Source organism: Zonotrichia albicollis, chromosome 3 (genome assembly GCF_047830755.1).
Source record: "Zonotrichia albicollis isolate bZonAlb1 chromosome 3, bZonAlb1.hap1, whole genome shotgun sequence".
NCBI lineage: Eukaryota > Metazoa > Chordata > Aves > Passeriformes > Passerellidae > Zonotrichia > Zonotrichia albicollis.
Genome location: NC_133821.1, coordinates 7436037 through 7449489, shown reverse-complemented (window position 1 = coordinate 7449489; position 13453 = coordinate 7436037). Strand labels below are relative to the sequence as shown.

Genomic DNA, 13453 nt, shown 5'->3' with positions numbered 1-13453 from the left:
TGTCTGTGATTTAAACCATAAAATCGCCTCCCACTCATTCGCTGTTTCTCTGCCACCCCCCACATTAGGTTTGTCACAAGCGGTTCAGCAGCACCAGCAATCTCAAAACCCACCTGCGGCTCCACTCTGGAGAGAAGCCTTACCAGTGCAAGCTCTGCCCAGCCAAATTCACCCAGTTTGTGCACCTGAAGCTGCACAAGCGTCTCCACACTCGGGAACGCCCCCATAAATGCATCCACTGCCACAAGAGCTACATTCACTTCTGCAGCCTCCAGGTCCACCTGAAGGGCAACTGCCCCGTCGCCCCGGCCTCCGGCCGCTCCATGGAGGACCTGAACCGAATCAACGAGGAGATCGAGAAGTTCGACATCAGTGACAATGCTGACAAGCTGGAAGAAGTGGAGGACAATATCGACTTAACATCCATCGTGGAGAAGGATATACTGACCATGCTCAGGAGGGAAATGGAAGGAGCTAACCTGAAAGTCTCTCTGCAGAGGAACCTGGGAAATGGGCTTATCTCCTCAGGATGCAACCTTTACGAGTCGTCAGATATGTCAGTTATGAAGTTGCCTCACAGTCACCCACTACCTCTGTTACCTGTAAAGGTCAAGCAAGAAACAATTGAACCAATGGACCCTTAAGACTTTTTGGCAAAGTGATTTTTTTTATTTATGACTTGGCAAGTCAGGGTGCCTGTAGCAGTTGCTTGTACATAGTTTCAGTGCTGCAAAGCAATCTTGGCTTACAGTAGTTTCCCTACGCTCTCCAGCTGAAAGAAGGAACTCCAAAGTTACTGTTTTCTCAGGGCATAAAAAGGGGCAAAGGACTCTGCATTGCCTCGCCAGTTACTAAGAGACAATCATTTATCCATAATTATTTTTTCAATGATAGTACTTCATAATTTATTATGCAATTAATCATTCTAAAAGCAATAATTAGGAAAATGTTTACAATGACTGGAAAAATTCATTGTAATTTTTACTTTAAATGTTTTTATTTTTTGTTTTATGGGCCATTCTTTGTAGATATTTTTTTTCTGCACATCTGTTTTAAGAACCTAAGATTAGGGTTTCAGTAAATGTGTTTTATGTACCAATGTCTTTTAAACAAATGTGGTTTTTCATATTGCCAAAGTTGGACATGTGACATACGGAATCCTAGATCAGTTGGTTTGAAAAAAAATGCTGTGTACTTTCATGAGCAAATCACCCCATTGGGAATTGAAAAGGAGAAAAAAAATAGCAAACCCAGAGTAGCAGCAAGCAGGGAAGAAACTTTTTCTCCTGCCTCTCTGAGGGGAGGAGAAAGATTCTTGTACCTGCAGCTCTCCCTGGAACAGATGTGGCACAGCAAACACCGACCTGCCATGGACAATACCACAGGTTTTTAGAACACAGCTCCAGCCCCACGCATTATCATGTAACTTTTAGACCAAAGGAACACATGAGCTTAAAGTGGCTTTTCCAAAATAAAATCTCACTTACATTCTTTTTTTTTCCAAAAGCAGTTTAAAAGCAAAGACACAAATATTATTCTGCCTAAAAGGGGGTATAGGCGGATTTCTTTCTTCTGATTTTTGTTTTATTTTGGGGGTTTTTTTGGCCAGAGCCTTCCAGGGATAAAAAAAAAGAGATGGTCATATTCCCTGAGTAAGAAGGGGTTCAGTTTTACTTGTATTTTTCTCTCCCACTTTGCCTGGGTAGAAGTGGGGAACAAAGTCCTTTCCTGGCACATAATTTTTTTCTTCCTTCCTGTACGACTCAGATTTTTCTCAGTATTTGTGTTTGTACATTTTGTGGTTAATTTAATTAAAGAAGAAAAGGGCATTGCAAAGTTGTTGAACAACAATTACCTCAGTGCTTGTGTCCAGTGGTGCAGACAATGCTGTTTTACCTAAATGCTTTGCTACTTTAGAGAAGAAACCAAAATGTGCACAGGGAAAGATAGAATGCACGTCCTTTTATCTTTTTGTTTTGCTAAGCCCAAAGATGATATGGTGACGTTTGAGGTGTAGCAAAGAATACATGTATATTTATAGATATATTTATACCACTATACGATATATGTATATGTATATATATTTATACCACTTAAGTTGTGAGCCAAACCATGTAATAAAACCTATTTTTCATCTAAGTGTGAAAATCAAATGTTATCCCAGTTCTGCAAATAACCAATGACCTCAAAACCAGAAGGTTGAACCAAGGCATTTATCACTTGCAAATACACATGCACAGCTGAACTTGCAAACACGTGAATGACATCATCATGCATCCACGTGTGGCATCTCAGTGAGTTTGGTGGGAATTACCCTGTTTGCAGGCCAGGGCTCCTTCAGTCCCCCGCTCTCCTGGCAGTCTGCACTGGGGGGGAAGGAGGCTGGTGGTCAGTCAACAGCCAGCCAGAAAATGTAACTGAAAGAACTTGAAATGAAGCCAAATACGACCCGTGTGTGATGTGGTCACAAATCACAGTAAGGGCAGCATGGAAGTCAGGCGGGACAAGGCCCTTGTCTCATTGTGCCCTGCCACTAACGAGTTGCACAGTCAACTCACAAGAACATTATTAGCATTATTACACACCTCCCCACCATGTATCCCTTTTTGTCTGGTTATGTTTCTAAAAATTTTTTTAGAAGTCCACCTCAACAATTCAGGATTTGGTGGTCTTTTTTTTCCAGCAAACTTCATTTTAATGCCTTCTGTTAAAAAACCCCAAACAATCCTGAAATACAAGTCTCTAAACAAACCTTTTGAAGGACTCCAGTTCATTACATTTCCACTCCTGCAAATTGTGAGGCTGACATCTTTTAAATGTAGCAATAGTTCATAAATATAGTACTTAATTGTAGGATAAACCAAAGTATCACTACTCTGTCACTGGACACACACTTTTCCTATTATTGCCTGTAGTGCTTTCTTGTATTTGATACAAAATTTACAAGAATTTATATGCATCAGCTTTAAGAATTGTTACTTCTCTTTATTGTTTCCCCCTTCCCTTAGACGTTTTACATGTGAATGTAGCAACAATCAACAGTGTTTTTGGGGGTTTTTTTGTCTCTCTTAAGAAAGACTCTGACCAAAGTTAACAGGCTTTTTACTTTGCTAGAACAACAAACTATTATATGTTTACGTATTGGTTTACATCATTATTTATGTGCAAATTGTCAAATGTAAATTAAATATAAGTGTTCATTGCTTTACTGATGCTTCCCTTGTCTTCAATCTCTCTGCACCAGCTGGGTGGTTGTGGCCCCAGTGCTGGTACACTGAGGGTAGTGGTGTCTTCAGCAATGCTGTCCCTGCCCTTGTGGGTTCTGATTTTCCTTCACTGAAAGGTGCAAACAGTGATGCCAGAACTGAATACCCTGGCTTCGTTTTTTACAGAAGTTTCCTCAATTTCAGCCAGTACCTTTTTTTAGGAAAAAAAAGCCAAGAATTTTCAGTGTTTCAATGGAAATGCTTGAATGCTATCTGCCTCAGAGATACATGACCAGGGTTCTCATTTACATTTTTCCAAATGATTGTCATTTCTGGCCTGAAACCCTAACCACCAGGACCACAATGACACACTCAAAATGTCAGTGTGAGACCACTTAGTCCTGTCTCAGCATGGTGGGAACTGCATTCAAAACAAATGTGGATCTGGTGTAAGTGCTCACAGAGGAGATGTGAACACTGCACTAAATCCAGGGGAAGGTCAAGTGTCTGCCCCTCCCTCCCCACCTCAGCCCAAGAGTAACAGCAGGCCAGGATGCCCCAGAAAGCCTAATTCAACATTTGCTACTTCCATCATTTACTGTGAGATCTAAACCAGAGAGGCCATGTGCTGCCCTCCCCTACCTGAATGTTAAAGAAATAACGTTCCTGCACATATTGAGACACTCAGCGCCGTATGATGTTTTAAAAGTATTTCACTGTCCTCTTAAAAAAATTCATTTAAACATCTGTCTCAAGAATTTGAAATACTGCCAACACCGAACTGTGGAGTTAAGAAAACCAGAGCACTGTTGTCATAAATGTGCCAAATGCAGCATGTTATATTCCTATATTCGACAGAGCTATTGCTGTAATAATTTTTAAAAAAAAACATAGGATAACCATTACCGCCATAAATCATACTTCATTACTTGGCAAAGCGTTACGTTGTGCTGGAGAGTTATGTCCTGGGGACACTTGTAAGCTTTAGAAGATGTTTAATAAAACACATTACATAAAAAGACAATGCACGTTATAGATCACAGCCTCGCTAGGCCGAGCGTGGCAGCTGCTGCCTTGGTTCCTGGCAGCCCCCAAGCCCCGGGAGCCGCTGAGGGCCTGGGGGCTCCAAGCAGTGCTACAGTGGGATTCAGCCATGGCAACACCACCACCACCCGGTCAGACAACCACAACAGCCTTAGCAAGGGGCTGGGGTGGGGGGAAAGCTCATCAGTTTGGGAGCTGCCACAAATGCGGCCCTGCAAGACCGCGTGCCCCGGCACAGGGCCGCTGGCGGCCTGTGGGCAGGTGGGCCTGATGCCCATCTTGCGGTGTCAGTGGGAAAATTCTGAGGGGCTGAACGTGTTGGGCAGTGTGGCCTTGCCAGCTGAGCTGCTTCGCCACAGGACAGGGCGAATTACAGCTGAGATAGACTTAAGCGTGGATTTAGGGAGGATGCTGCTGCCCCTCTGGCTGGTTTATAAAGCCCAGTGCTTCTCGGCTGGGTACTGGGAGACACCGCTAATTCCCAGTGAGGGCAATTATGGCCTTGAGGTCAAAAATGAAAAATATGACTCACTGAGGGGGTATGAGCCCTTTGGGTTCCAATCAGTGTCTGCCAGTGCACGGCCGCGTCTCAACACGTGCTGGGACTGTGTGGGATGCGGCCCAGAACGTTTGCTGTCATTCAGAGGTGTTACATTAGAGTAAGGGAAATAGTTGTGGCTGTAATTAAAGGCAGCCAGGAAACACTTGTCTAATTACTGCATGAGCCGGAGCTGAGTGGATGCGGTGCGGCTGAGGAATGTGCCCATCATGGGGCAGGTATCTGCAAAACACAGGCTGTCACAGTGGCTAAAGAAAAACTCACTGACAACATCAAAGCAGCCGCCCTGGCACTGACAGGGAGGTTTCCCTCCTCTGTGCAGGGCTGGGGTAGGCTGGCAGGGAAAAGGCAGCTGCCTGGCCTGGGATGTGGGGAGCATAGGTTGACTTTTTGGTAACTTCAACACAGTCTCACCTGAACAGCAGAAAAACAAGAGCTTTTGTCAAAGATGTGGCACTTCCCAAAATCACAAGTGTTTAATTTTTCATGAGATGTTGAAACAGACCCATCCTACAACCAGCATGTCTGCTGCCCTTCCCATTCTCCCCATAGACACATGGAAGAGCTGGCAAAAAGCACATTTGCACACCAGTGAAGGCCACCTTTGTACCAACTGCCCTCAGTTTCTGACACACTGCATGACTCTGCTGTCATCCATTTTTAAGAGATTGGGGAAGATTTCCCAGCAATTCTCCGGGCAGAGATCTCTAAAAAGAGATGCCAGGCCCTTGAGGAAAGGGAGATGCACACTCAGAGCTCTCTCTTCCCTGTGAGCTGTCAGCCAGGCACCTTGGTGGTGCTGAAGCCAAGCCCTTCCTTCCTTCCTTCCTTCCTCCTCCTCCTCCTCCTCAGCTGCACGCAGAGAGATGGTTGGAATGCCAAACCACTTAGGTAGGTGTGACCAAATAGCCCTATTGAAGGGAGCAAAACCAGTATGACTTCCTTATTGTGCAATGATTAATAAAGGCTTTCAGCTCTTTTTCTCCATTAATTGTGAATAAGCAAGTCCTTGATCATTTCCTTATCCATGGACCGAGTGAGATTCCTTACAGCATTCCTGCCCCAAAGTGGCCACACTGTGCTGGGAAGAGAAACAATTCCTGCAATATTGAAACCACACAGCAAAATCAGAGGCTGAAAACCTCTTTCCCAGTTCACCTGCGCTGAGGACAGCTGACACAATGTGATACCAGTCTTGGGGTTAGGGAAACCCAATGCTCCTGCCTTTACCTGTTAAGTTTTACACACTAAATCCTAACTTAAAAGCAGTGGTCAGCTTTTGGGCAGGAAGAGGAGTGTGGCAGGCAGCATTTTGAATGTGATTTCTTGGATATTATAGTTCCTAGTCTCCCTTGAGCTTTCCTATGGCAAAATTTTCTATGTGAGAACTGTCCCTCTGTGAACCCCAGGAAACATTTTTTCCCCACCTTCACCTTCTTGGTCTACCTTGTGTATTGTGATGACCTTTTGTTTTTACAGAACAGGTTCTGTACATCTTTACAGACCAGATCTGCTCTTCTTGTCAGCCTCAAAACTCCTTGCAGAAGGGCTTTACTAAGAGGGAGAAGTTTGGTTCTTCCGGCCATGCTGGAGCCATGTCCCTAGGTGGGGACCCAGTTAACCAGGCTGGGTGGTGTCCCAGAGAGGTCTCTACTCTCAACCAGTCATGAAAAAAACAGAAGTTAAAAAATGCTGTAGAAACTGCAACCAGGTGCTAAGGGGAGCAAGAATACATGAAAAGTGAAAATTTGCCTTTTTAATAAGCCGTTACAAGTAAGTTGGGTGTTTAGGAGGGATCATGTGCTGGTGCTTGTAGTCATTCAGTGAAGATTTGGTGTTGTGTGCATGTTTTTAATGAGACTAGAGGGTGCAGAACAGGGCTCCTTTTCTAACCTATATTACAGCAATTTGTGCATGTCTGTAGCTGTGGGTGTTATGTGCTTTCTACTCTGAGTGGTAAGTTTCAGTTTGATTCTGCTCTCGAGAGCTGTGGGGACAGTTTGCACTCGCCTTATCAATGCAGAATCCAAATTGCTTCACAGTGCACCCAGCCCCCTGACACTGCAAACTGAGAAAATACACTTTAAGCACAGAGAAACGAGAGAGGTGACAACCAAAGGGCTTTTTCTCAGCAGAGCATCCCAATTTGCCAAAACCCTCACAACCCAGTCGGTGGAGCAATAAGCCACCTCAAGAGCCACAGCCTCGGTGCCACCCTGAGAGGCCCTAGACAGGCCCAAGCTAGCAGAGCCAGGATCCCAGGGCTGGGGCTCTTTTCCTACATCCCCTTTGCCCTAACATCCTGCCTCAGCCCCATTCCCTTGCACTGGTGTCCCAGTACTGGGGGCACAGCCTGGCAGATACAAACTGGGCAGCTGCAGGATGTGCTTGTCCATCCCCATTCCTCCCTGGGCAGGCCCTGAGCAAGACTGGCCACAAGTCCCTGACCAAAATTGTGCTCATGATTAGAGATGGCAGCAATGGAAGGGCAGGACAGGTACATCCATGGCCCTTGAAAAGCAGCTTTAGTTTTGCTCCAAAGGCTTGTGGTCTCAACAGTAATACCTGTGCCCAGTGTGCATCGATTTCCAAATGAGCATTGGTGTCTTTACAAGTGTTTGCTATAAACACCCAGCTTTTAGACTACACACCAATGTCTGTACTGGCTGTCCTGCTGTACCTACCTGGGCTGTGACTGAGAGGAGCTGTTTACGAGGAGTTCAGCACAGCTCCAGGGGGACAGCCCAGTTCCCATTGCCCTCCTTGGGAGCCACATGCCACAAATCACTGTGAGACTGTTCATAAAACACCCAAGTATTTCTAAGATGAAGTTATGACCTACATAGCAACTATATGTAGATTTCCTTTCTCCCTCACATCTACTTGAGTTTGTAATCCCCTCCAGATACAATATTCAGGAATGACTGCATTGTTTGCTGCACTGTTGTTGGTCTTGCTTGACCTCAAGAAGCAGCCTAGCAGATGAGGTGGAGCAGTGGCTGCAGGTGTGAGTGGCTCAAGAGCTGCTGAGCATGGGCAGCATGGCTCAAGCCCTTCTGCAGTGTAGGGCAGAATTATCCTTACCCTTCTAGAGAGCACCCAACAGAGAGGCAGGCTGAGGAGAAGAGGGGACAAACCTTAGTGGAGGCAGAGTGCTCTCCAGTTTCCTTCAAAATCTTAGCTACTCATCCAAAATGAGAAGGCTGGAAAACAAGGGCCCTCCCTGACCATTAAACCCATTTCCTGAAGCAGCACACACCCCTGCAAAACACTCTAAGTGCCTTGTTAGACTTGAACACGCTAAATCTCAGTTCTTTGCCACTGGTCTCTTGCCCATTATCTCCTTCTGCATTCATTAGCCGCAAGGAAATGCCTCACCCCATGTGAGTCTGACTTCAAAAATATATCAAGAGATGGACTCAGACACAGACTTCAGTCACAGGGGTTCTCATTTACCCCAGATTCAGGTTGTTTAAGTGTGGGAATACCAGTTGATGCCATTCTTACTACATTTTTTAAAAACTGATTTTCAGTGTAATTATTTAGATCAATCTAAACACTAAGGCAGCGATGAGTATCTACACAGGGGAATATATCCAAGATCAAGCTTATCTAAAAATGGAGGTTTAAAGACAAACTTTTTAATCTAAAAACTTCAATACTTCAAGGCCAGAGCTAAGCAATGAAAACAAGGACCCTGCAGCTAAGATGGCTGTGCTCTGGTTTTGGCACCTCCACTAACTAGTAGTGAGGTCTGGAACATGTCAGTTGACCTTCCCATACAGCACCCAACTCATTTGTAGAATAGGTACAAGACTTGTTCAGGCTGTGGTGTAGGACTAATATTTGTACCTTGTTTTGAGATCCTCTGATCTGTAGCTGCACACAGTTTGTTGTTCATAGAGAGAACAAGTTGCTTACAGTACTATCTGCAATATCATAATATTTAGAAATCCTCACTTATGGGCTATGACTACCCTGAACTCAACACAAACTCTCTCTGCCCAAAGGACCTCACAAACAAAGCACTATTAAAAACCCAAAAAACCACAGTGGCTAGGTGCACAGCTTAAATTTCCATTTTCTCTCAGCATTTTCCCACGAGGGCATTGCATGTGAGAGCACACAACAGAGAGTCAGATCACACCCGGATCGGTTGCCCTGGCATGCCATTTGGCAATACAAGAATGACATAAATTAAAGTGAAACCTCTTCACCTCAGCCCAAGTGAAAATGTGAAGAGCAAGGAGGGGGTTGAGGAGGAAGGGGAGATATTGATCCATATCTACTCAACAGTCAGACCAGTGGTGTGGTGGCAACAAAAGACATGCCTTTGCTTTTTCAGTAACTAATAATCTATAGAGAACCATTTCCTTTTCTGCTGTTGAGATAACACATTCACCATCTCAGCTTCATGCAAATAATTCATGCCTCTGCTTACCCAATTTACCTCTCTGATGCAGACACAAGGGCAGAAACCCCCCACCTGCACTGACTGACATGCTGCACTGAAAAAAGAGCCATCTCACCCAGAACTTTCTGAAATGCATAAATCATTAGAGAATAACTGCACCAAATGCTCTGCAGGAGACACATGGCTCCATAAGATTAAATGGGTTAATTTTGCTGGTCTTCAGTCCTGCCTCTGACTCACATGTGCTTTGCAGGCTGGAACTGACATTATCCAAAGAAAGGCATTTGGTATCTCTGCACACAGACCACAGCTGGTCAACAACTCATCCCAGATTTAAACATAATGTATTAACTCTCATCTGTTGCCAGAAATTAATATTACATGCTATTAAAAGCCTGGGCCCCCAGACGTGTGCTGAACTGAGGGGGCCTTCACATCACTTGGAAACAAACAGGTACCAGGTTGGACATGTGTCTGCATTGAATGGAAACCTTGTTCTAATCAAAATGCTGACACCACTTTCACTGGCTCACACACATTCACCTCTCTCCTCCATTACCGCACTGCAAGCAAAGTTCAAATGTCAAACACCAAAAAAAAGGGACAGAATTAATTAAGCTTGTCCACACATAGCTTCAGGAGCAGCCCTTGCTTGCAGGATAACACACTGGTTTTCCCACAGGACTCGTACCTTGCTCAGTGCACAAGGCAGGAAATGCTCATCCTCCATGGGACAGGGAAGGGATGCCAGGATGCCATTCCTGTCACCCCATCTTCCTTTCTGGCTACATGGCTCTGGCCTTTGTGCTCCTGCCCCACTCCAGATGGGGCCATTTGCTCCTGAGTGCTCTCAGTGGGCCCATTGAAAGATGGCTGAATGCTTCACCTGGGAGACAGAGGTGGTATCCCTAGGCAGGACTGAAAAAGAAATAAAACACAGGAGTTTAAAGTCAAAAACTCTCTTTGGGCGCCCAGAATTTCAGGGCAGTTTATCCTACATGTTATTTGACTTTAGCTTATCTTAACCTCAGGGGTCAACTGGGAATCCTGAGCACCTTCAAACCAAGCACAAACCAGGGATAACTACACTGCATGACCTGTGAAAACTCAGGCTGAGTGACTTGCTCCATGCAGTGCACAACTCCTTGGAAACTCCTTGTTTTCCACAGCCAGTGGAAAACATTTCCCTTAGGCAGCACTCCAGTCTCTGGCCATGTCAACCCCTCCATCTATCCCTCCTCTTTCAAGAGACCATCTCCAAGGTGTGGGATTTACACTTTAGAGCCTCCTTTGGGTCCCAATTCCAAAGGCCAAGGGCAAAGGTAACACACATCCTGTAAACACCACATAATTATGCATGTCCATGAAGGACTGACTGAACCTTAATTCCAGTTTTTCTCATCCTCTGAGTGCCTGAGATTGCTGCCTTGGTGCTGTTCTCACCAGCTGCGTGGGCAGACTCTGAGGCTTTGGAATGCACATGCACTGGTAAGATTTGTCCATTCTGTGACTGTCCCATGCTATGGCTGCACAACACAGCAGGATTGGCACTTTCCATGTATCCATCCACCAGCTCTGCTAGCTGTGGCACTGCTGCCAGGAGAAGGCTGTCACCCATGACGCAGACTGGCACAGGAGGGTGGGGAACTTTCTGCTCTTCCTCTCCATCTCTGTTGCCTTTCTCATTCTCCCCGTCCCTGTGCCCATCCCTGTCCTCTTGCCTTCTAGATGAGCATCCCTGGGGCTCCTGGATCCCTGGCAGTGCTGCAAGTTGGTGGCCAACATCTTCTTTAGTCTTCCCAGAAGGAGAATTTCTGGGGAAGTGAAGCAGTGAAACTCTACCTTTCTTTGGAAAACATGGTGCCTACTGAGGAGACCCACACAACTAAGGGCAAGGGTGAGATAAAATACTAAGAGAGAGAAAAAGAAAAAAAAAGGAAGAAAACATTTTCACAGTCTGCAGATGCAAAGTGAAACTATTTTGATAGATTCAGCTCTCCCACATTGAAAGGTCCAGAGTTTCTCATCTCCGACTTTACTCTGAGGCATGAAATTTCAATGGCCTGACAAACTGTGACATCCACGATGTTTTCTGCCTCCTTGGAAGCCTATTGCCAAAGGTCCCTTTCAGTATTTTGCTGCGTTGATATTACCAAATAACTCTTCTTTATGGTTTTCCTTGTTTTGACACATCTTCCTTTGCTAATACTTTTCCCTGCAGCTGAAAATGCAGTGATATGGAGCTGGTGCTCCTGTCAGGACAGTGACATCTCCATGACTAGATACAGGCAGCCAGGGAAGAAAATAACTGGGTCCATGCTAGCAAAATATCCCTTTTACTGGCAAGTGATCACCCCCAGTTTTTTCACAGATGCTGAGAAAATTGCTAAGCTGCTAATGTATGCAAGAGCCATTTGCCTTCAGCCTCTTCACAGAGATTCCTCCAGCTCAGCAGAGGCCAGATCTGTCCATTCACAGCCTCATTTCACATGGTCTTCAACTACAACCCATGCAGTGGACATTTAAGTCAAGACTGGCTTCTTCAGAAGCATTTTAAATGAAGAGAATTGTGTTTCAACATGATTTTACAAAAGCTCAGCCATGTACTTGCCTTCCCACAGTTAGCTCAAAGGAGTAACAATTCCATATACTGTCTTTGAAGATTCTTCTTTTGCTCAATTCTGTTTTAGCAAAATAACAATCTAGCCACAGGAATGAAGGAATTGGTAAATGTTTCAGTTTGAACTGAACATCTTTCAAAAGGAAATGGAAGGAAGGAACTGGAACTTCTTAAGGAAGTTACAGAAAGGTTCAAAGGAGTGCGTGACACTCATTAGCTTGTATCATACAAGGAAACAACCAAGGATTAAAAATCTATTATCCTGGGATTATGCTATGAATTTTCCTCCAAGCGTTATGAAAGGTTTCTGTCTCCCTGCTGACAAATCATCTTCTACAATGTTGTCTAAATACACAGTGCCTCATCCATTCACTGTCACCATTGTACCCTGTGATTCAGGGGAGATAAGAAGATAAACCAAAAGAGAAGTAGCTGCTGGTTGGTTGTATCACCTGTGAAATATTCATACCTGATGTGTTGTTTGCTAGAGTTGATACTCAGATACTTAGAATATGTTTCCTTCTTCTTCATGAAAATGTCCCAGTATCACCTTGGTCAGTTTTGGCACTGACCAAGACATATGTGTCCTTTGTCCTGCTTCAGGGGTAACTAATGTACCTCTAGAATGATTTTTAAAAGCTAGGAATGGGGTAGAACAAACCACAAAATCTATGCTCTGGAGAATTTTTGTCCTAGTACATGCAGAAATTAAATTGTGTTTGTCTCCTCCCTCTGCTCTAAGGACAGAGGTAGCATTAGTAATACAGAACATGTCACTCTTCAAGCTCTCATGCAGCTTTTAAAACATAGAGAGCAAATGGCAAATTTACCTTTCATGTCCTTTTGAAACTTAAGTTAGGCCTTATTGGTAACAAGTGAAATTAAACTGGTTGTTGCTGTTTAACTTCTCCGTGCTGTTTCCTCACATGAATTAGTCATGACCAACTCTACTTGGCAACTGTCCTTACAAAAAACAGAACAGAGAGAAGGGTTAAGCACTCCCATACAATTTACCCAATAAATTTGTCATACTCCTCATATAGAGTTGTCCCTCCAGTTTTGCCTGTTCCCTAACATATCTGGCAGTTTGAACAATGTTGGCAATATTTGAGCAATTAGGCATTCCAAGTGGAAAGGTTAATACACCTTACCCTCAAATGCAGGGTGTGTTTTGTCTTGTGCCTTTAACCATCCTTGATGAGCACCGATTGCACAACAGCCATGAAGTAGGAAGGTCTTTCAATTTCAGCACAGCCAGCTTGTTTTGGTTTAGCAAAAGGCCAATAGCCCAATGCAAGGATGGGATAAACACACCTTGACTTGAGTGTTACTGAGGCAGATGAGAAAAAGGGAACTTCACGGTGGGTATCACTTTTTGGGTGTTAAATGCTTTGGTCATCCTGGCACAGCTGCAAAACCAGGTAAAAGATAACCCATAAAAGAAAACACTTTGATGATGGAGCTTGGAATAGGACTGTCAAGGAGGTGTGAGACTTAGTTCACAGGTGGTTTACTTCCTACTCTTTTGGTTGAGCAGCATTAGGACCTCAGTTTCTTTTTTGGCAAGTTCTCAGAAACAGCAGTCTGTTTGTGGCCCAAGCAGCAAGTTC

The 13453-nt window shown here is 44.5% G+C and overlaps 2 protein-coding genes across 6 annotated transcripts in view; one reads left to right on the top strand and one right to left on the bottom strand.

Moving 5' to 3' along the window:
- The window catches only part of PRDM1 (PR/SET domain 1), a 62363-nt gene extending 59168 nt beyond the window's left edge, over nucleotides 1–3195 (top strand). For all 4 annotated transcript variants that reach the window (XM_074536545.1, XM_005493005.4, XM_014271269.3 and 1 more), the window contains one exon: nucleotides 69–3195. In XM_074536545.1, coding sequence (XP_074392646.1) covers nucleotides 69–644 — 576 coding nt within the window. In that variant the 3' untranslated portion in view covers nucleotides 645–3195. The remainder of the gene's footprint in view (nucleotides 1–68) is intronic.
- Nucleotides 1–13453, bottom strand: part of ATG5 (autophagy related 5) — a 120352-nt gene that overhangs the window by 18992 nt on the left and 87907 nt on the right. The window contains exons 8-9 of one of the 2 annotated variants that reach the window (XR_012579344.1): nucleotides 9915–10141; nucleotides 403–600 (exon numbers count right to left, since the gene is read on the bottom strand). The exons of the other annotated variant lie outside the window; for it this stretch is intronic. The gene's annotated coding sequence lies outside the window, so the exon portion shown is untranslated. Of the gene's footprint in view, nucleotides 1–402; nucleotides 601–9914; nucleotides 10142–13453 lie in introns of those variants that run through there. 2 annotated transcript variants of the gene reach the window in all.